The sequence below is a fragment of the Psammomys obesus genome, unplaced genomic scaffold (genome assembly GCF_907164565.1).
Source record: "Psammomys obesus unplaced genomic scaffold, mPsaObe1.curated_primary_1811, whole genome shotgun sequence".
Taxonomy (NCBI): Eukaryota; Metazoa; Chordata; class Mammalia; order Rodentia; family Muridae; genus Psammomys; species Psammomys obesus.
The window spans coordinates 35,730,459-35,754,091 of record NW_026596046.1 but is presented as its reverse complement, the minus strand read 5'-3'; the positions used below and the strand labels follow the sequence as shown (position 1 = coordinate 35,754,091).

Sequence of the window (23,633 nt, the reverse complement as noted above, 5' to 3'; positions counted from 1 at the left end):
TTCCAATCTCTAGTTAAAATAAGAAATACAAGTAAACACCAAAAATTATATAGAACTTAGAATTTGGAAAAGGTAGATACATAAGGTTTGACCAGTTTTTACTTGCTCAGAATTTACAAAGTTTAATTGCAAGAGAAAGATGAAAAACTATAAATATGAAAGACTGGCTCTAGTAGAAACTGACCTCTGGAATCTATAGACAGAGTGACAGAGAAAAAGAATACAGATTTTTAAACAGACTGTGTCGGGGCCAATTTTAAAGTGAGATAATAAATAGTCCAGCTCTGACAGTGTCAGTGTAACAACCTTAGACACAATAACGGTGACTGAAGAGATGTCTCTGAGGTTAAGAGATAATGCTCTTGCGGAGGCCCCGAGTTCAGTTCTCTACACCCGCATCAGACAGTTTACAACAGCCTGTAACTTCGCTCCAGAAGACTTGCCCCCAGGGGCACCTGGACACATAATTAAAAATAAGACTTGGCCAGAGGTTAAGTGCACTTGGTGCTCTTACAGGAGACAGGTCTGATTTTCACCACCTGCACGGTAGCCCACAAGCACCTGTAATCCAGTTCCAGGGGACCTGATGTCCTCTTCTCACCTCCTTGGGTAGCAGGCAAACACTGATGCATGTACGTATGTGCAGGCAAAACACTCATACATAAAACAAATGTTGCTAGTGTGGCGCCACACACCTTTAACCACAGCATCCAGGAGACCAGGACAGGCAGATCTCCCTTGAGTTTGCGGCCCACATAGTTTCAGTGCAGTCAGAGACAGATAGTAAGACCCCAACTCAAAAAAATATATAAATCTTTAAATAAACAAACAAACAAACAAATAGGGGAAGGAATGGGAAGAGAGGAGGGAGGGAAAACTGCAGGAATATTCCACATTTTAATTAAAAATTCTACAACAATAGTAAAAACGGTGGGGACTATACATGCTCCAATAACTTGATCACCACCGTCACTGCAGGAGTGAGCGTATCTATCTCTTCAATCACGCTGTGTGGAGAGCCGCACTAGAAGTTCAAACAGCCATACCAAATCACTCTATCGTTCCACAGCTCTGCTGAGAGAAAGCCCCACTAACGGACGCACTACAGAGACAACTGTTGTTCTCAATTTTTGGTAAAAAAAAAAAAAAAAAAAAAAAAGACAGTTACATTTTTTTAAATTTTATTTTATTTATAAGGAACTTTTGCCTGCATGTATGCATGTGCATTTCCTGTGTGCCTGGTGTCCTCAGATGTCAGAAGATTCCCTGACTAGAATACAGATGGCTGTAAGGCACATAGGGGTGCTGGTCTTTCAAGATAAGAAAAATGTACGCTTTCCCAGTTCTGGAGGTTAGAAATCCAAAACTTCAGCTCTCTTTGCAGAAAGGGGATCTGTTTGGGCATCTTTATTGGCATATGGGGATAACCAGTAATCTTCGACATTCCTGGTTCACAGACTCATCACTCCAGTTTCTGTCTCTATCTTCACATACCTTTCTTTTTTCTGTGATTCTCTATGTCTGAATTCCCCCATTAGGAACACCAGTCACTGGATTAAGGCCAGCCTATTCTAAATCCATCTGTGAAGTTCCTCTTCCAGATAGGGTCACATTCACATGTTCTGCTAGATACAGTTTAGAGTCCCACTACCAACCCACTTTAAAACCTTACCTGCTTTTAAGAATGCATAAGGTAACTGAAAATTAAGTCACCTCTAAAGTATCTAAAAATGGTGACATGACCTGTGGCCTTTACTTATCTCACTACATACTTCTACTGCTATTACTGAAGCTATTGTACAATACGTTATCTAATATGTAATTACAGAAAAAACATGAAGTAGGAAGAAAGCACAAAGTGTACATAAGGATACTGTTTATTTACTAGGCTCAACCATAATGCCGTCTTTGATGAAATTTTAAAAGAATCATAAGGATTAAGCAAGATATTGTAAGGAAAAGGTGTTGGTCAATCAATCAGAACATACCTTTAAGACAATGAGACTGAGGTGCACTGGTTCATGGGAATATGTAGGTGAATATATAAATAAAATAACTGATTTAAAAACATCTGAGCCAGGCATGGTAGCACACACCTTTAGTCCCGGCACTCAGGGAGGCAGAGGCAGGCAGATTTCTGTGAGTTCGAGGCCAGCCTGGTCTACAAAGCAAGCCCAGGACAGCCAGGGCTACACAGAGAAACCCTGTCTCAGGCATGGTACACACCCACTTATAAGCAGATATCAGTGGCATAATATGGGATTGCGATCTACAGACCTACAGGAGAACCCTAGGGAGGACGCTTAAATCTCCTTCAGAATGGCAAACAGGACAGACACCAGAAGCGGTGGAAGAGAGGAAACAGGATGGGAGTCTACTATAGAGGGACCTCTGAAAGGATCCACCCAACAGGGGATCAAAGCAGATGCTGAGACTCAGGCAAACTTTGGGCAGAGCACAGGGAGACTTCTGGAAGAAGAGAGGGGTGGGAATAGAGGGACATGGAGAAGACAGGAACCCCACAAGAAGACCAACAAAGGATCTGAGCCCAGGGGTCCTGCAGAGACTAATGCACCAACCGAGGACCGTGCATGGAGAAGACCTAGAGCCCCTGCTCAGACGTGACCAATTGGCAGCTCAGTCTCCATGTGGATCTCTGAGTGAGGGGAGCAAGGGCTGCCTCTATCATGAACTCAGCTGACTACTCTTTGATCACTCACCCCTGATGATGCAGCCCAGGCCATGGAGGAAGAGGATCCAGGCAGTCCTGATGAGACTAAACAAGCTAAGGGCAGATGGCAATAGTAGAGAACTCGCCCTTTCAGTGGACTAGGGGAAGGGGATAGGAAGAAAGGTTAGGGAGGGTGGGACTGGGGGGAGTTGGGGGAAGGGGCTTTGATTGGGATATATAATGAATAAATTATGAAAAAAATTAAAATTAATAAAAAAAGAGAAACCCTGTCTCCAGAAACAGGAGAGAGAGAGAAAGCAGTTAAACTGTATAAGCAGTTATGCACAGACCTACCTTTGTGATCATTCCTGCCCTCAGGTGGACCGACTACCGGTCCAGTGAGACACTGAACATATGCCAGGTATTCTGAGGACAAAAGTGTGTTCAACAATAATAGATGGTATTCTGGATACAGAGCATTTTCATTTACTCATTCACTTTCAAAGTGTTCAGACATACAGCAGCTTATTTTTTTTTTTTGAGTCTCCAAAAAAATTTTTAATTATTTATTTATTTATTATTATTTATTCACTTTGTATTTCAGCTGTAGCCCCCTTCCTTGTCCCCTCCCAATCCCATCCTCCCTCCTTCATCTTCTCCCATGCCCCTCCCCAACTCTACTGATAGGCAAGGTCCTCCTCCCTTCCATCTGACCCTAGCCTATCAAGTCTCATCAGGACTGGCTGAATTGTCTTCCTAGTGGCCTGCAAGGCTGCTCCCACCTCAAGAGGAGGTGATCAAAGAGTCAGCCACTGAGTTCATGGCAGAGACAGCCCCTGTTTCCCTTACTAGGGTACCCACTTGGACACTGAGCTGCCATGGGCTACATCTGTGCATGGGTTCTAGGTTATCTCCATGCACGGTCCTTAGTCAGAATATCAGTCTCAGAAAAGACCCCTGGGCCCAATGGAGCAACTGTCGCCCCACCCCCCTGGCTTTCTATCTCCCCCTTCTTTCATAAGATTCCCTGCACTCTGTCCGAAGCTTGGTTATGAGTCTCAGCATCTGCTTTGATATTCTGCAAGGTAGAGTCTTTCAGAAGCCCTCTGTGGTAGACTCCTGTTCTGTTCCTTGTTTTCTCCCTCTTCCGATGTCTATCCATTTGCCTTTCTGAATGAGGACTGGGCATCTTACCCAGGGTCCTCCTTCTTGCTTAGCTTCTTTAGGTGTACAGATTTTAGTAGTTTATCCTATATTTTATGTCTAATATCAACTTATAAGTGAGTCTATACTGTGTGTGTCTTTCTATACAGCAGCTTTTAATGGACCTGCTGAGTTCATTTGTGGATTAAATAGCACTTTAACTGAACCCTCAAAAGATAACTGACTTTCTTTTTCAATTTCAGCTTATTTTACTTTACATTGAAGGGTGGTCCCTCCCTCCTCTCCTCCCAATCCCAGCCCTTTTCCTCCTTCCCCCTTTCCCTCTTCCTTTTGCTCCAGAAAAGGGAAACCTCCCCTTTCCCTGTATTAACCCTCCCTAGTACATCAAGTCACATCAGGACTGAGCATATCCTCATCCCCTGAGGCCAAGCAAAGCAGCCCTGCCAGGGGGAAGTGATCCAAAAGCACGCAATAATGACTTCAAGAGTCCAAAGGAAATACAGACTAAAGTAAATATTAATAATCCAAATGAAAGCAAACAGAAAATCTGTTACTTTGCTACGAAAAGCTTATCAGCAGCAATAGAAAGTAAACCTAATGGCCATCTGATAAAACCTGACAAGAAATAAAACTACTAAGCATTCATACTTAAAATGTAAGAGGATCACAGCAGGAAGTCATCAAAAGACAGAGACAGTATATTTCATTCTTTAAAAGATTTTTCATTTTTAAGTTTATATACAGATTATAACATTCACAATGTATTAGTATATAAAAAATGTACACTACTTAGAAGTAAAACTATGCTTCTATCACTTAGAAACCTTCAATGACAGGATATAAAATCTAAATATGGGTGTTGGGAGTATTCAGATCAGCAGCACAGTAATTGTACAGCATGTGAAAGGCTCTTGAGTTTAATTCCCAGAACCGCCAAAAGAAGGAAGAGGAGGAGCAAGGAGATGATGATGGGAGGGGGGGGGTAAGGTGGAAGAGAGGAGAAGTCAAACATTACTCCGATAATCCTGCAAAAGACAGGAAGAAAGATCTGTTAAGATCAATGAACTCTGAACTCAGAAAGGGCAAATACTGTGAATCAACTTATGTGAAGTATCCAGAATGGGGAAATACACAGCAGAAAGTAGATGAGATATATCAAGGGCAGAGAAAGAAGACAGTGGTGAATTATTATCTAACACATACTTTCTGTTAGAAGGGACATAGATATTCTGGAATGATAATGATGGTTTAACCTTCATCAAATTAACTTGTCAATTCACACCATATGCCTTTTAAACACTCTGATCAATAAGCTTACTTACTGAGTACCCTGAAGCAGCTACTTATCTTCCCTAATTACATGAATATACTGTGTGTTCTTTCATTTTACTGAGACCTCTCCTCCAAATAAAATAAAACTGAGTTTCTGGACTCAAAAACTTAAGTTATCAGCACTCTCAGACACAACATAAAGAGACAGTCTCCTGCTGGGCTGATGGCAAACATCTTTAACCCCAATACTTGGGAAGCAGAGGCAGGCAGATCTCAGTGAGTCTGAGGCCAGCCTGGTCTAAAGAGTGAGTTCCAGGACAGAGAGACAAAGACAGAGGGGGAGGGGAAGAAGGGAGGGATGAATAGAGAGACAGAGAGAGGCAGAGACAGCGACACAAAGATTTTTTTTAATGGAGGGCCTCTGTCTCTGTCTCTCACTTTCTCTCTCAGCATGACGGGAGATTGTAGCTTATTAAGATGCTTACCTAGCATGAAAACCTAGTTCTATCTTGAGTGCCACAGAAAGAGAAAGAGAAATACAGTCAGACATGGCAGCATACATCTATAATTCCAGCATGTTGAGGCAAGAGGATTATGAGTGAGAGGCCAAACTGGGTCACAGAATCAGAGCCAGGCCAGTCTGGGCAATGCAGAAAGAACCTGACTCAGGGAAACCTCAGTAAGCCAGGTGTGGTGGCACACGCCGTTAGCCACACACTTGGGAGGCAGAAGCAGGGAGATCATTGTGAATTCAAAACCTTGGTCTATACAGGGAGACCTGAACAAGTAAGTAAACACAATCAATTTAATAAAAACAAATTGTAAATTAAATTCTATCAGTGATTTTTTTTTTTACTCCCAGAAAAGAAAGAATATAGTCTTTTCAAACTTATTTTTTGTCTTCCAAGATTCTCAAGTTCATCTATAATCCATGAAAAGAAAAAGAAAACCCTATGACTATGGCAAATTTGTTTTTCAACTTTGTTTAAATGAATCAATTTAGCCCTTCAGCGTTGACAGTACTAATTAAAACATAATAGAACAATTTAGTATTATCCTTTTTATTGCCATTATTAGAAATTGATAATTTTCAAAACCCAAAACTATATTTTTCATTCATTTAATAAGCATTCGCCAAACATTTAACGGCATAATGGAACAATAAATGCTACACAAGAAGCTGTGACTGGGCTCATTAGAGAGTTCTCAAATCCAAAGCACACATGACATCCTAAGGGAGGATCACACTTGATCTGCATCTTGAATGGCACCATAAAACTACTCAGGGAAACGTTAAAGGGCCTTTGCAACACACACAAATAAATACAGACATACAGACAGACAGACATAAAATGTAATTAAAAATATTTTTCAGACAGGGTCTCACAATATAGCCCTAGACAGACAGCAAGTCAACACATTGACCAGGGTGTCCTGAAACTCAGATCTTCGTACCTAGGCCTTCAAGCATAGGGATTAAAGGTGTACACCACCATACCTGCCATAAATCTTTTTTTTAATGAAAACATAAAAAACTAAAACTGTGTGAGCGTAACTAGTACAGCACCTACATTGCTGCTGTGAGAAATGTCTCAGGACTGCAAAACAAAACGGTGCTTCCAGGGTGCAGCTCTTAGTGCTTTGGAAGGAGGCAAGTGAGGTTGGTCGGGTGGCATTTTTGGAGATACCAACCCATTATGCCAAAAGATATCCACCTAGCAGGCCAAAGAAAGAGAACTTACGTAGGAGTCCCACAAGGAGAGGAAACACTTCATTCTCCATTTCTATTTTCAGAAGTTCTGAATGTTAGTTATTTTTTTCCATGGGCTTAAAAGGTACCTAAGCATATGACTGTGAGTGGAAAAACAGGGGTCAGAAATCAGGTATTGGTAGTTTTTCTGTTTGAATTTGTGTGTGAATTGTTAATACAAATGCAAGATGTAAAGCACTAAAACACGTCAAAATGCTTCAGTGAACACATTTCAACAGTTCAACTTTATGACAATTTCAAATAAACCTGTTAAACTTTAGGGAAGAAAACAGGAGCAAGAAATTAAAAGCAAAAAAATTAAAATAAACACTGAGACATGGTGGCACACACTTGTTAATCCTATCAATCGGGAGGTTAAGGCAGGTCAGGCTCCACAGTGAGACCCTATAAAACAAACAAACAACAGAGGCAGAGAGGGAGGGTGAACGCAGGCATGCTAGCTAGCTGCAAGAGTTTCAAAACCACAGCTCTGGCTCTCCACGCCTATTTTATGCTGGCCTGACCACTAAATTCATTAATAGAAACAGGTTCTGGAGAAAAAAAAAAAGAGTAGATGCAAAATAAGCAATTATTTTTACTCACTTCTTTAAAAGATGTGCTATAGAACAGCTATGAAAAGATGAAAGTAGCAAATCTATTTGCCCAAAAAGACCAAATTTACTTATATCTACAATTTAACAGCTTTACAACTTTAAAAATTAAACTATATAAAATTAGACTATTTTATTTTGACAAAAGTTAACCTGTTCCTTCTAATTGTATTCCTAACCCCTTTGTAAGCCAAAGAAAATAAAATAATACAATAAAGTCACTTTTAAAAGCATAACATAAACATAAAAATAACCCCCTCACCTTTGTTCTGATGGGCTTTCTACCATAGTAGTTACCCTGTCTCCTTATGTACAGGATGAACATGGGGGCGAGGGCTTCAGGTATACAGTATACACGTTTCTCTAACTGCATAAAGCTGGACTGGCCACAGTTTAAGCCTCTATAGAGATGGAATTTGTCAAAGAGAATTCCTACCATATATATGCACGTAATCCTGATTCTCAGGTACCACTCTCAACTGTTTGTAAAATTATTTCTTAAAACAATAAAAATAGTGGGGCTGGAGAGATGGCTCAGAGGCTAAGAGCACTGGCTGCTCTTCCAGAGGTCCTCCTGAGTTCAGTTCCCAGCACCCACATGGTGGCTCCCAACCATCTAAAATGAGATCTGGGGCCCTCTTCTGGCCTGCAGGTGTACATGCGAACACACACTGTATACATAATAAATAAATAAATGCATCTTAAAAAAAAGAATAAAAATAGTAAAGAAGGTTTAGGCATCACAGGGTGATACTGAAGGGTAATTGCCAGCATGGGTATGTTTATTCTGTGTTTGTCCCTCAGTAAGGAGCTGCCCTTAAAAGTCCACAATCTTCTCCTGTTCTTTCTCTCCAACCACAGTAACCTTTTGTATCCTTTCTTCAGCAGCAACATTCTGCCAAAGACCACAGGAAGTACATTAACACACAGAACCTGCCTGCAGCAATATCAGCTTGAGCACTGAAAATGAATTTACAAACACTTTAGTGGCTGGCTATCTTCAAGCCAGACTTGGTTTTACCCTAAGATTTAGTGCTACTTGGTCATCTTTTGGGGCTATTCGATTTTCAGAGGCCTATTTGTTACGCTTGTATAAACATAACTGGAGTCATCTGTTATTTATGAAGAACTACAAAGTCAACTTCACAAACCACACTTAAAAATAAGACATTAATACTCTTCCTCGAGGAAACTGAAACTGCCACACAACCTAAAAAGGTTCACCACTCCAATTCCATCAAGTGTAAATGAGAGTCAGCAACATTTCTCTTTTCTCTCTAATTCTCCTAACATACCTTTAAAGATATATCACAGCTATTACCTGTGCTTGAGGGAGCATTTTCAACTGCTGTCGAATGACCTATCTCAAGTTCAAATGATCTCTCTCTCTGTCTCTCACACACAGGCAGATGTTGGAAAGATTGTCATCGGTAGCACAAGCCTCCAGGCACTCATCCCACGGCTCCAAAGTACTGCAATTACAAGCGTGAGCCAAACCTGGCTGCTGCTGCTGCTGCTGCTTTTCTTAATAAACAATTTCATTTCATTTGAAAATTTAAGGCAAAAAGAAAAAAAAGCTTCACAAAAGGTTAGTCAAACACCAGTGAAGCCCAAAGACCCTACCTATTCTTTGCCACAGGGAAGATTTTGGCTTTTTAAAATAATTTTTGTGTTGAGCCAAGCAGCAGTGACACACACTTTTAATCCCAGCACTCTGGAGGCAGAGGCAGGTGGATCTATGAGTTCAAAGCCAGCCTGCTCTACAGAGTGAGTTCCAGGACATCTAATGTTACAGAGAAACTTTGTCTCAAAAGACAAACAAAAAATTATTTTTGTGTTAGAAGGACTCTTCTTCACGTTCTCTGAATCTCATAAATGCTCAATCTTTCTGGTATTCAGTTTTTTGTATAGAGAATGCCAGTATTACTAGTAATAATTAATTCCCTACAAGTCATTAAGGAGTAACCATTTGACCATGTCAAATGGCGTTGTCAGTGGCCATGTCAGTGACGTTGTATAAAACAAATTTAGTAGAGCTGACTGGAAAACTACACACCTCCATAGACTAGAAGGACGTGCAAGGACTCCACCCACCCACCCACTTTGTGAGCACTGCTGTATCCACAGTATCTAGAAGCACTTGGTAAACACTTTTCAATATATGAAAAGGTTCTTGAACAAACATGAAATTTTAAAACAGTATATGATCAGGCTGAGAACGGAGCAAAGCGATGGAGAACTTACCTAGCACATATTACACCCCGGGTTCCATCCCCAGTACCACAACATAAAAAAAAAGAGAGAGACAGAATAAAACCAAAAACAATGCTATGGGCCAGGCATATGTAATAGCATGTGTCTTTAATCCCAGCACTTGGGAAGCAGAGGCAGGAGAATCTCAAATTTAGAATTTGAAATTTGAGATTTTGAGAATCTCAAAATTAGACAGCCAAGTTTACATGCAAGGTCCAGGCCAGAAATACACTGGGAGACTGTCTTAAAAAAAAAAAAATGGGGAGGGGGCTGAGGCTGGAGAGGTGGCTCAGTGGTTAAGAACATGGGCTGCTCTTCCAGAGGACCTGGGTTCAATTCCCAGCACCCACATGGCAGCTCACACCTGTCTGTAGCTACAAAAAATTAAAAATAAACACATCATTTTAAAAAAGGAATTAAAACTGATAAATTGGGGAAGGGGATCAAATGACAAATATGTGTAAACATGAACCCTTTTACTTTGTATGCTAAACTAAAAATTTGAAATACATTTTTAAAAAACAGGTAAAAACAATTTTAAAAAATGAAAAGTTCAAAGTATATAATTAGAATTTCTCCCCCAACCCCCGCACCATTCTCTTCTCTTCACTGCTGGCGATCAAAGTCAAAGCCTTGCACATGCCAGTCAAGAGCTCTGAGCCCCATCTCTTTGGAGGCATAAAGCAGCCCTGCTGCCTATTTACTTACCTTCTATGTGTAAGGGGCTAGGCGGGCATGACTGTGAACGCCTGGGGAGGTCAGAGGGCAACCGGGCAGTCCTCAAATTTCACCTTGCTCCAGACATGGCCTTTTCTCATTTGTGGCCATGCATGCCAGGGCACTGCCAGTGTGTGTCTGGGAATTCTCTGCTCCACTCCCACCCCACTGTAGGACACAGGGATTACAGATGCAAGCCACCACATGTGGCTTGTACGCAGGTCCTGAGGATCCAGATTCAGACCTTCACTTTTATACAACAAGCAATTCACTCCCTGCAACACCCTCTCAACCTGACATTCCCATTTTGAGGACACATCAACAATAAATAACAGCTGAGATTGTGTAGTTCCCCCCCAAGTATAGAAAGTAGAATGACAGAAAGAAGTAACACCACAGGGAAGTCCCGCAATGAAGGCAGATGCAGAAATTTTCAACTGATTTTAAAATGTGTATGTATAGGCACTAAAGGGAAAGCTCAGTGGTTAAGAGCACTGGATACTCTTACAGAGCACTCAGGTTCAATTCCCAGCACCCATAATGGAGGTTCACAACTGTCTTTAACTCCCGTCCTAGGCGATCTGATGCCCTCCTGGCTTCCACAGGTACTAGACACACACACATACAGGACATACAGGAAGCAAAACACTGGCATACACAAAATTAAATTCATTTTAAAAGTTTACATATTTATATATGTAACAGCTAAACATATATGCCTTTTAAAATATTTAAACGCTTAAACCAAAAATAAAGACTAAAATTAAGACAAATTCTATTTGATTTTCTCTAAGCTTTGCCAAATATTTCAATGTAATGAAATTTCAATATTTTCAGATCAGTAGCAAAATTCGGCAAAACAAAAAAGGTAAAGAGAATAATTTTGGAAAATTTAAGAATCTATCATCATTTCTAGAGATTAAACAATGGAAACTGAACCATATCTACAGTATTTTCTAACCTAACATAGCCACCAACACAAATCATAAAATCTTAATTAGGCTCAACATCACCTGTGTAGCAGCATCACTACATAACCCTAAATACCAGAGTTCAGGGGTACCATGTAAATATGGGGCCAGCTGGTCGTCCACTTGCCATCCTCGCCCTCTGAGGCTCAGTCTGAGCAAGCTGTCTAGTTACACTAGTTCTGCCAGCCCTAGGTTCAAGTAAGAAACCTTACCTTTGTTCTCCCTCTAAGACAGTGTTTCTCTTTGTAGCCTTGGCTGTCCTAGACTCACTTTGTAGACCAGGCTGGCCTCGGATTCACACAGAGATCCGCCTGCCTCTGCCTCCCTGAGTGCTGCATATGATTATAAGCATATGCCACCACAGCCAGCACATGATCTTCTTTATTATAAGGAAAATGAGGACTTACTTTTAGGTTTAAATGGATCAAAAAAAGGGAAATCGCCCACAACTACACTTTGTGTCAAAAATAAAATGAATTTTGGCAGGGCCTCGTGGCACATGGCTTTAATTCCAACATCCAAGGGGAAGAGGCAGGCAGATCTCTGAAGCCAGCCTATTCCACACACAAAGTTTAAAGCCAGGATGACATGGTCAGATCTTTTTTTCTTTCTTTCTTTCTTTTTTTTTTTTAAAGGAACCACTGGGTGGTGGTGCTGTACACCTTTCATCCCAGCACTTTTGAGGCAGATGCAGATAGATCTCTGAGTTCCAGGACAGCCAGGGCACAGAAGAGAAACCTGTGCCAATAATAATAATAATAGTAGTAGTAATAATAATAATGATGATGATGATGATGGCGACCAAAGGAAGACAGTCGGAAGTGAGTGGGTGGGCAGCAGAGGAGACTGGCCGTAAGCCCAGAAGAGGCCCCAGGACAGGGCCGCAGGCCACACTCACCTGTGCATACTCTCTTTCAATAGCAGCCTTCTTCTGACTGAAAGTCCTAGAAATACAAACGAAAATTAATCACCAAAAGCAGAACTTTAAAACCTCGCGTAAATGCATCAACACAGCTTTAAATACTGCCTATAAGATACGCGAGGGGGAAATTTTTTATGTCTCTTTATGAGCTCAGGAACACAGGAAACCACACCAGCATGGTCTTTGCAGTTTTTCACAGAGTTACAATAACAAGTACAAGGCCAATGGAAGCCCTGATGCAAGAATACACTTTCTTCACATGTATTATTTCAGATTCCATGGCTTACATGTTCGTATCTTAACACTAATGGCGGGGCACAATGGTGTATGCCTACTGTCCAAACTACTCAGGGGGCTGAAGCAGAATTGCCTGTAAATTTAAGATGAGCTTAGGTAATATAAGCAAGATCCCTGCCTCTTAAATAAATTTAAAAATAGCAAACAAGTACCCAAACAAATAATCAACTAAATGGCCAGTAATGATGAAAACAAAATTCTATGTAATAAACAGCTCCAAGGCTGGGGAGACGGCTCAATGGGCACAGTACTTAACAGCTTGTCTAATGACCTGAGTTCAGATCCCCTGAACCCACATACAACCTGGATGCAACATCACATGCGCCATTTATAAACACAGCAAACCCAGACTGGGAAATAAGAGGCAGAAACAAGAGAATCACAAAAAGTGCTTAAGACAGCTAGCCTAGCATACACAGCAGTGAACGAAACAGACTGTCTTGAATAGGGTGGAAAACATGAACCCAGACTTGAACTTGTCCTCCGACTTTAACACAAGCTCAACAGCACATATGCATACAGCCAGAGACAGACACATAAGACAGAATGAGATGGATGGATGGATGGATGGATGGACGGACAGATGGATGGATGGATGACACAAACATGGGGGGGGGAGAAAGAGAGATCTAGTGCATCTAAAAGTTAAACAAGTGGAGAAGATTCTAGAAGATGGTGTATGAGAATAACCAGGAATCTGTCACCAATCTAGACAACAATGGAAATGGCAGAGTCTGTCTCATGCAACCATCCTGAAACTATAGAGTCGACTGAAAGCATGTTATTTGTACGTGATGGGGAAGAGTGACCCCCACCAACGCAGAAAGAGAAGGAAGATATTCAAGTTACTAACATCAGGGGGCATTAAATACTAAGAACAATTCTGTAGAGATTAAAAGACTGTAGGAATGGGCCAGCAGGCTGCAGAGATGGCTCAGAGGTTAAGAGCACTGGCTGCTCTTCCAGAGGTCCTGAGTTCAATTCCCAGCAACTACATGATGGCTCACAACCATCTATAACAAGATCTGGTGGCCTCTTCTGGTTCTACACGTAGGCAGAACACTAGACATAACAAATAAATAAAACTTTTTTAAAAAATGGGCCGGCAACACAGCTCAGTGGATAAAGGCATTTGCCACCAAGTCTGACAACCTGAGTTTGGTCACTACAGTCCACATGGTAGACTCCTGCAAACTGTGTCTGATTCACACACACACACACACACACACACACACACACACACACTTTTAAAAAGAAATTATGTGCCAAATAAATTAGGTCACATTAATGAAATAAATTCCTAGAAACAAAACATACTAAGGGTAACCCACAGTGGTTCAGAGAGATGGTCCTATGGGTTAAAAAAATAACAGTTCTTCCTTATAAACATTAATGACAAATACTCTGAACACAAACCTAGCAAACCAAGTTCAGCACCACATAACAAAAAATATGGGGGCTAAAGAAATGGCTCAGCAGTTCAAAACACCTCTTGCAGAGGACTGGGGTTCCATTCCCATCACCCACGTAGTGGCTCACAACCACCTCCAATTCTAGGGGATCCAACACCCATTACTGACCTTGAGCACTAGGCATACATTTGGGATACATACCTACATGCAGACAATACACTAATACACATAAATAAATGTAAAATAAAAATACACATCAAGATCAAGCGGGACTTGTTCCCAGAACACCAACTGACTCAGCATACAAAGGCAATCAATATAACAAAAAAAATTTGAGGAAAAATAATGGGGTGCACCAGCAGGCACCTGGTGTACACAAACACACACACATATATACACACACAACTAATGCAGAAAATATATCTGACAATTTAACAAAATTCAATCTACTTTCATCATTAACAGTGTTGGATGGCAATCAGAAGAAAAAATAAAGTAAAATTTACTTTATTTTATCTGTATGAGTGTGTTGTCTGCTATGAGCTGCCACGTGAGTGCTGGGCATTAAACTTGGGCCCTTTACAAGAGCAACAGTGCTGTTAACTGCTGAGCTAATTCTCTAGCCCAGGTGGTATAACCTTATATGGAGAAAGTCTGAACGAGTACACAAAATATCTACTAGAACGAATATGAAGTCAGCAAAAAAATCAAGATACAAAGTCAATAGATTCACTTACAATTCTACATTAATGTTTAATCGATGCTTATTATAATCAGACAATTTCACAATGATTTACTATGATTAATGCTTAAATGAAATTAACACTAAATCCACTAAGAAAAGGATGAAGTACTAACCAAGGAGAAGGAAGAGCTGCAGAAAGGAAAGGAAAGGAAGCTGGAGGGGGAGGTATTCACGCCCGTGGACTGACAGGGCCCCTGATTCAATCCCCCCCCAGAAAAGAAGTAGAGGGGTATGTAAGGCAAGACTTTCATTCTCAAGGCTACTGTACATTACTGTGAGGCATCTGAGGTGTACACCCTTATCTTTATACAATCCTTAAATGTAACTGCATGTGAATCAATAGTTACATAATATAAACACACTAAAATAGTAATGGAAGTTTTCTTGGGTCATAAAATTACAGGCTTTCATTTTCTTTTCCTTTTTCATTCTATAACTTCCTATATTCTATAGGAATTCTAATTCAATTTGAGAAAGTCACTGTAAAAATAAGTATATATTCATAAACATGGAAAGACACCTGTTTTGTACCATGTTGTTCTAAAACTGGACTTACAAATAGTTATTAATAGAACTACCAAATATGTTATCTCTGTACTCAGTATAAATGTCCAGCAAAAGGAAGTTAGCTACAGTGAGTTGACTTACACTTCATCACTAAAAACAATCTAAAAAAAAAAGTCTAGAGATTGGTAAAAAGGATTTTTCCTAAGGGCCACTGTCTCCTTGGGTCATACTTCAGACTGCTTCATTTTATTCTGTAATGCTGTCTTCTACACTACAAAAAGTAGGGTTTATTTTTCATATTTTACCAAAAAAAGCAAATATTTAAATCATTTATTGTCCTTTTGGGCTTAACTGTCACTCATCTTGAAATAGTATCTGGACCAGTAATATGGCTCAGGACTCAAAAGCGCTTGCTGCCAACCCCAACAACCTGAGCTCAACCAAACCCACAGGACAGGCCAGAACTGATATGCATAAGCTGCCCTGACTTCCACACGGATGCTATGCCACACGTCGACACACATACACAGAATAAACTTACATAAACAGTTTTTAGAGGAAGAAAAATGTTTGTGTGAAGCCTAAGCATAAAGGAACCGAGTACACGGCAATTAATTTAAATATTTTCAAACTTCTTCATCATCCTGTGTTGTGTATTTATTCTCCCCTCTTATCCCCTGGTAATCACTAAGTAATTTTCTCTCTCCACAAATTCATCTATTCTGTGTATTTCATATGAAAAGAGTAAGACAACATGCGACCTTTTTTACCTGGCTTCTTTCATATATATACATATACATATATATGTATGTATTCATATGTAATTTAAGCTTTCTTGTAAATACAAAACTGTGTTTGTGTGCACATATACAGGTGTACATGCACAATCATGGTACATATGAAGGCCAAATATCAAGCTCAGGTGTCATTCTCAGGGAAACCATCCACCTATTGTGAGGCAGGGGCTCTCATTCACCTGAAATCACCCATTTGACAATGACAGCTGGCAGGCAAGCCCCAGAGACCATCCTGTCTCTACTTCCCCAGTGCTGGGATTACGTGCACCACTTGACCTGGCAGAGTGCTCTAGAGGTGGAACTCAGGTCCTCTGCTTGTGAGTGCTTTCCTGAGCCTTCCTCCCAAACACATTTAGCTTACATTTAAGGTTCACCCAGGTAAGCTGTTATCAGAACTTCGTTTCTTTTTGCTGCCGAGTAATATCCCAGTATATAATTATGCCACATTTTGTTTACTCCTGGATCTAGCGATAGTCGTAAGTCATTTCCACATTAGCTATTAAAATTATGCCGATAAGCATCCACGCACATTACATACACAATGGTATAATGTATACACACGGGTGCGTGTGGCTGCACACATGCTATACAGCACTGAAGGTTCCTTCCCTTCGCCTTTACATGGATCCTGAAGATTGGACTCGGTTCATCAGGATTTAACTACGGAGTCATTTTGCAGCATGAGATAAGTATTTTAGATTATCTTGTGTATGTAAAAGTAGAACAGCTAGATCATATGATAATTTCACTTTAATTTTGAGGAACTATCAGAATGATCTCAGGAACAAGAATACTCTTTTGTACCCATGGTATGTTTTAATTTAGTAGTTAAATACAAAACTAACTTTTCAAAATAAGCCAGATATGGTGGGACATACTTGTAATTCCAGATACCTGGGAGGGTGAGGAAGGAAGATCACAGTTTGAGGCCAGTGCGAACAGCTTAGCAAAACCTTGTCTCAAAATAAACTGAAAAGAACTAGGGATGTACAGTAGTAAGAGTGCTTTCCTAGAAGAGTAAGGCCCTACGAGTTGATCTTCCCCAAATCATGAATGTTCTTTGGATTTTTTGTTTGGAATAGAGGCTCCCTCCCACACTGGCCTCACACTCCCCATCTCCCTACCTCAATTTCCCGAGTCCTGGGACTACAACCATGGGCACATCCAGCTACAAATGTTCATTTTATTTACTTTGTAGTGTGTGTGCGCAAGACCCCAGAGGCAAAAGATACTGAATCCCCATGGAGATCCTCTCAAACAGTGGTTCTCAAAATTCCCTAATGTGGTGACCCTTTAATACAGTTTCTTGTGTTGTGGTGGCCCCAACCATAAAGTCATTTCTGTTGTTAATTCATAACTGTAATACTGTTACTGTTATGAATCATCTTCTAAATATCTGTGTTTTCTGACCGCCTTAGGCAACTCCTGTGACCCCCAAAGGGGTCACAACCTACAGGCTGAGAATCAAATCACTGCTCTAAAAGAACACTCTGTGCTCTTAACCTCTGGGCCTTCTTTAACCACATACAATTTTTGTTTTATTTTTGTTGTTTTTTTCTTTAGAGACAGAGTTTCTCTGTGCAGCCTTGGCTGTTCTGAACTCCTATTGTAGACCACACTGGCCTCCAACTCACAGAGATCCACCTGCCTCTGCCTCTCCAAGTGCTGGGATTACAGGCTTGTGCCACTTCGCCCAGCTCATAGAAATGTTAATGGCATAGAGAATCTTACTGTTGTGCATGCAGCTCAGAGACAGAACCTTTGCCTAGCACCTGAGAAGATGTGATCAGGATAGTGGTTGCTGACTGGAAATTTCTTTTTAAAAAATTAATTTGTAACACCAATGCTATCTCTAATCATTTGAAAATCCATAGAATCAACTAACCTAGGCTCAAAAGCAGCTCACAGACACTGAATTGACAATCAGGAAACCTAGGTCTTCTGTATATATGTTATGATTATATAGCTTGGTCTTCTTGTGGGGCTCCTAACAGTGAAAGTTAAAGTTGTCTCTGACTCTTGCCCTCTTTTGGGACCCTTTTCTTCCCACTGGGTTACCTTGTCCAGCCTTAATACAAGGAGAGCCACCTAGTGTTACTCCAACTCAGTAAGCCATGTTTGGTTGATATTCCTGGGAGGCCTGCCCTTTTCTGAAGAGAAACAGAGGAGGAGTGGATGGGAGGAGAGGACAAAGAGAGGAAGGAGGGGGGAATGTGCTTAAGATGTAACACATGAAAGAAAAAGACATTTTAAAATGAGGGAAAAAAATTAAGGCTTAGAATTATGAACCCATCACAGAAGGTACTCATTTTGTTCAAATTCATCAGAGAAATAACTATAGCAGATATGGCCTTATAAACTGCATTTCTTAAATCAGAAACCCTGAAAATAAAAATTTCTCCCTAGTGCATAAACCGCAGTGATATGAAAGAAGCAAAATCTTGTTTATACTTCTCAGAGCTCTCGGATGACCAGAAGTACTATGAACATGCCACCCTACCTACCTCCTTATCCCTCCATTTATACACGTGTGCATTAGAACAGAGGTTTTGTTTGTTTTTAAATAACCTGGTCGAGAAGCGCAGACTGGCCTCAAACTACCCCTCCTCCTGCCTCTACTTGCCAAATGCTGTAAGTACAGATACACACCACTATCCAACAGTAGTATTTTTCAAAAAATCCTTTTTTTTTCTGAGCAATAAATCCCAGCAGTGAACTTGAAATACTCAAAGCATCATGCTTTTTGTTGCTCTACTTAGAGTTCTCCACAAAAGGCAGAACAGATATGATTCTTAAAGGACTTTCAGAACGGTGATGATTAGCTACTTCAACTTAAAGTCACCATCTGCCATAGCCCCTCAACAAGTCACCCTGACCTCTGATGTTTTCAAGGCAGACACTGATCTCTCTAGCTACGGAGATACTGGATTTAGGCTTCCTCCAATAGAGGTCTTTTTGTTCACTTCCAAAAACTATCACTAAGTGTGACTACCTTCTCCAACAGTTTTAGCTCTATCTTCTGAATAACACACTACAACTTCTCCGTGAGGATTCACTGCTTCCTTGGATGCTTTTCTTTACTCGCATAAAGATGTTTTTTTTTCCTTAAATGTCATGAGCTACCTAGCTGGCTTCAAATTTTCTTTATGTAGTTTTTTCACCTGCCCCAGCGTAAACAGACTTGAAGAAAGCAGGTATACTCTGGAAAAGGCTTTAGATAAAGGCAGTGCAGTGGCTGCTGCGGCCCAAGCAAACAATGGAAACTTTCTCCGTAGTACCAAAGGGCTTTTGTGCCTTCCCTGTCTCCTTTCCTTTGTGTGCCCTGAAGTAGCAATTTTAAATTTCCTTTTCCAGCTTTTTCTTTGTAGTCACAACTTGGCTACAAAAGGCCTATCTTTCAAGATGCCTTCCCCACTAATCGTAATCATTTCTAGCTTTTGCCCTCAAGTGAAACACATGCAATTCTGCCATTCAACTGACTGATTTCAATAGTTAGGGAGTAAATTTAAGGTCCAGAAAATGAGAAAGTGTGGCATCAGCTGATCAGTAGAGCAGTCAGAACACCTACAGCAGTTATTAAAGTCTCCATTTGGTGTAGGTACAGTTCATGGTACCTCAAAGCGAATTATAGTGACATGAGGGGTCACTGACTACAGAGAATATAAAAATAATGCAAAGTTGTCAATATTTTAAGAATTATCAAATTCTGACCTTGGAACACAAAGTAACAGCCTCTAGAAAAAAAATGGAACCAACTGGTTTATTTAAACAGGCTATCACAAATCTTTCATTAAATTAAATGTATTATTTATTTTGTTTTACTTGATTGTATCGTATTTTATTTTGGGGGATGAATTCTCAGTACATTGCCAAGGCTGGTCTTAAACTCATACTGTCCCACAGATGGAACTACAGACATGCACTACCACATCCAGGCTCAAAGGTTCAATTTGCAAAAGCAAAACAAAAACCTGAAGTACCCTGAAGCACAATAAAGTAAAGGCATGCCAGCATAAAGGATGAGATATGACCCTACTTTGAAAAGATTCAGCAACAGAAGGCCCACAAATGCTGGTCACAGAATGACAAGCAGAAACTACTCTTTTCTCCTAAAGAATTGAATCCCCTTAATTTTTCCTGACTATACTTCAGTTCCTTATCAATAAAATAAGAAGATACAGCCATGCGGTGGCCCATGTCTGCAGCCCCAGCACTGAGGAGGCTCCACAAGTTTAAAGGTGACCTCGGCTACCTAGCAATTCCCAGGCCATCGACACCTGGCTCATATGAAGAGACGGGGCGGGTGGGGAGCATAAATTCGTACTAGCCTGACAGTGCACTGACCTCACAGGGTTATAAAAATTCAATTAGTTTACGCTTTTAAAGTCCTTAGAACAAACAGCACATCGTATTAAGTATTACAAATTTTTATTAAATAAGTAAAATACTATATTCCACATTTATTTAATGAAGTTTAATCTAGTTTCAACATTTTGACTAATCAAATTAGAAAACGCTAACAAAAATGTGTATTTTAAGTACTATAGTCCTAAATGACAAAAAAACAGAGTCCTCCCCTTCTGAGAAGCCACCCAAAACAGCAGAAAATGTAAAAAAAAAAAAAAAAAGTCATAAGATAAGTGTTTCATACTTATCCCAGCTGAGATTCTGTCTTTCAAAAAGAAAGATGTTAACATGACTTCTAACAAAATCAGACGATGTACAACATATGAGTAGAAAATGTGTCAAAAGGGAAGCACCTGGATAACAAAGGCAAAGGTAAGATGTGTGGCTTCAAGTCGCAAAGGAAGGAGGACTATGTTTGTTTACAGCAGCTCCTGAGACATAAAACTTAAAATCAGTGTTTGCAACCAAACCAGGACTATGGGCTGGCAGAGGGGTTTCCTTCCCACTTTGAAGAAGCAGAGACAGGACTGAATTAGGGGTTACACACACAGACTCACAGCCCGACTGCTGGCTAGGCACTGCAAATGAGGAAGTGGGGGGAGACAGGGGAGGGCGGAGGGAGGGAGTGTGTGTGTCTATCCCCGACCTTCTATGTTTTCCAGGTGGGCCTTGAACTCACAATCCTCCTAACTCAGCCTCCCAAGAACTAGGATTACAGATATGCATGCAATATTTTCTTTCAAATTCTACGTGCACTCCTGCTCATACAGAAAATTTCTATAAAACTGAACAGCAGCAGCCGCCACTGTGGACTTCCAATATCTGATATCCTAAGAAATGCCATGGGACAACATAAACAGAACATTTTAAATAAAGGAGGAGGACTGGAAGGAAAGTGTGCACACTGCTTCGGCGCAGCGGTGCACGCCTGTAATCCCAACACCGATTCCTAGCTTGTTCCTCCAATCTGCCGGGCCTGCTCTCTTCTGTCACCCAGGAACACCTCCTAAAGTGCACTCACAGTGAACCAGGCCCTCCCACATAAATCACTAATCAAGAAAACGCCCCACAGATTTTTCCCACAGGCAATCTGATGGAGGTGTTTTCTCAACTGAGAAACCAAGCGGCACATCAAACGAACTCTGAACATAAACCCAGTCACCCGGCAGTCACCTAGCAATTCCCCTGGGTGTAATTCCCAGCACCAGAAAATTCACCAAATAATTAATTAGTTAATTAAAACACATGCCTCTATTCCCAGAACTTAGGAAGCAGAGGCAGACAGATCTCTGAGAAGGCACGGCCAACATGGTCTACACATCAAGTTCAAGGCTAGCCAGGGTTACACAGTGAGTCATCTTCTCAAAAATAAAAAATAAAAGGACATGGAGATCAAGTTTACTGTGTGTGAACAGATCCTCAACGTCACAAAAAAAAAAAACATAAAAAAGCGGTAATTACTATTGTGCTTAAGTCCCTACTAGTGGGAAAACCCAAAACACTTTTTTTAATGTGTTGAAATAGAAGGTTCACCTGCCGCACAAATATTCAGAACTCAACAGATCCCCAGTACTCGTGTAAACATCCAAGTGCTGGGGGGTGGAGACAGTGGGATCACTGGGTCTTGACAACCAGCCGGTCCAGCTGCAGCTGAATCGGTAAACTCCAAATTAAATGAGAGACACCGACTCAAAAGTAACATGAAAAGCACTGGGGAGGACACACAGACACCACATGCAACCACCCCCACACACAAACACTAAACATTTACACACAAAAGTTAGATTTGCATCATTTCTGAAAAGTTGGCCAGCTTCCATTTTTATGAGATCTTAATTTAATTTAGGTATCATAGAGAGATCACTAACTGAAAGCAGATTTTACACTAACATTCTCTATACTCCCAAAATATCTATTCATCTTACTGCTACATTACATTGAAAATACCTGCATTTCTGCCTCCCCACTGCCTTTCTCCCTGCCTTCTTTTCTCTGGATGTCAGAGAATTTGCCATGTAGACCAGGCTGATCGCAAACTCACAGAGATCTGCCTGCCTCTCTGTGTGCTGAGATTAAAGGTGTGCGCCACCATGCCTGGCGCCTATCTCTCTTGTACATTTTTATATTCATAAGCATTAAGCTTTATACTGACACAGAAGTTTTCAAATAAATTAAAATTAATGTACATAAAACATACTTTTCCTTCCAAGTGAAAATATATACTTAATTTTTCAACAAAGTGTCAAAATATTACAAAGGGATTACCAGCATCCCTCATCTTGCTGACTCATTTCTACTAATGTGTATGTATGAGTATCTGTGTGTGTGCCGTGAATGCAGGCACCCAGAAAAAAGCCAGAAAAGAACATCACAACCCCTGCCCCTGGAGTAAGGTGCCCAACACAGATACTGGGGATGTAATTCAGATCCAAAGAAGAGCAACAGTGCACGCTTAACCTCTTTTTTATGTCATTTTATATTTGTACAAATATTTCAGATATTCATTAAATCTAAATCTAAATCTAATTATAAAAAGCCACATTAACTTGACATGCTCTTCTTCTAACTGTCCCCCAAGCTAAGCAAATCCTTCTCCAGAAAAGGTTTGTGACAGCCTGTTTGTTTGTGGTTGTGTTTTTCTGAGCAGGGTCTATGCCTTCCTGGCTGTCCTGCAGCTCACTATGAAGACTAGGGTAGCCTTGCATTCACAGAGCTCCTTCTGCCTCTGCATCCTGTAGGACCAAAGGCGGGAACCACTACTAGCTTTTACTTTTTTAAAAGCCTCCATATAACCTTCCTTTTTACAATGTCTAAAACAAGATGCCTGAAGTCCTAGTAACTACTACAGCTGCAAAATATTAAGTGGAAAAAAAAAAAAAAAAACAACAACAACAACAAAAAAAAAACCTTCCAGCAACTCCCGATGACCTGACAATCACACTTTCCAACCATGCCCAGAACTCATCTTAAATGCAAGGTGAAATATAGAAGCTGGTGGCTGTCTGCGTAATTCCAGCCCAGCTCACTTGGCTCAAAGCTTGCCACTAGTGAGAAACACTATGTACACTTTACACCTGGCGCAATTAAATAGCACACAAGGTGATATCACTTTACTCTGCTTCTAGTGAACAGAAGAA

At 40.6% G+C, this 23,633-nt stretch overlaps 1 protein-coding gene across 2 annotated transcripts in view; it reads right to left on the bottom strand.

Moving 5' to 3' along the window:
- The window catches only part of Fchsd2 (FCH and double SH3 domains 2), a 164,668-nt gene that overhangs the window by 122,153 nt on the left and 18,882 nt on the right, over positions 1–23,633 (bottom strand). For both annotated transcript variants that reach the window (XM_055623198.1, XM_055623199.1), the window contains exon 3: positions 12,308–12,353. In XM_055623198.1, the coding sequence (XP_055479173.1) occupies positions 12,308–12,353 (46 nt within the window). The remainder of the gene's footprint in view (positions 1–12,307; positions 12,354–23,633) is intronic.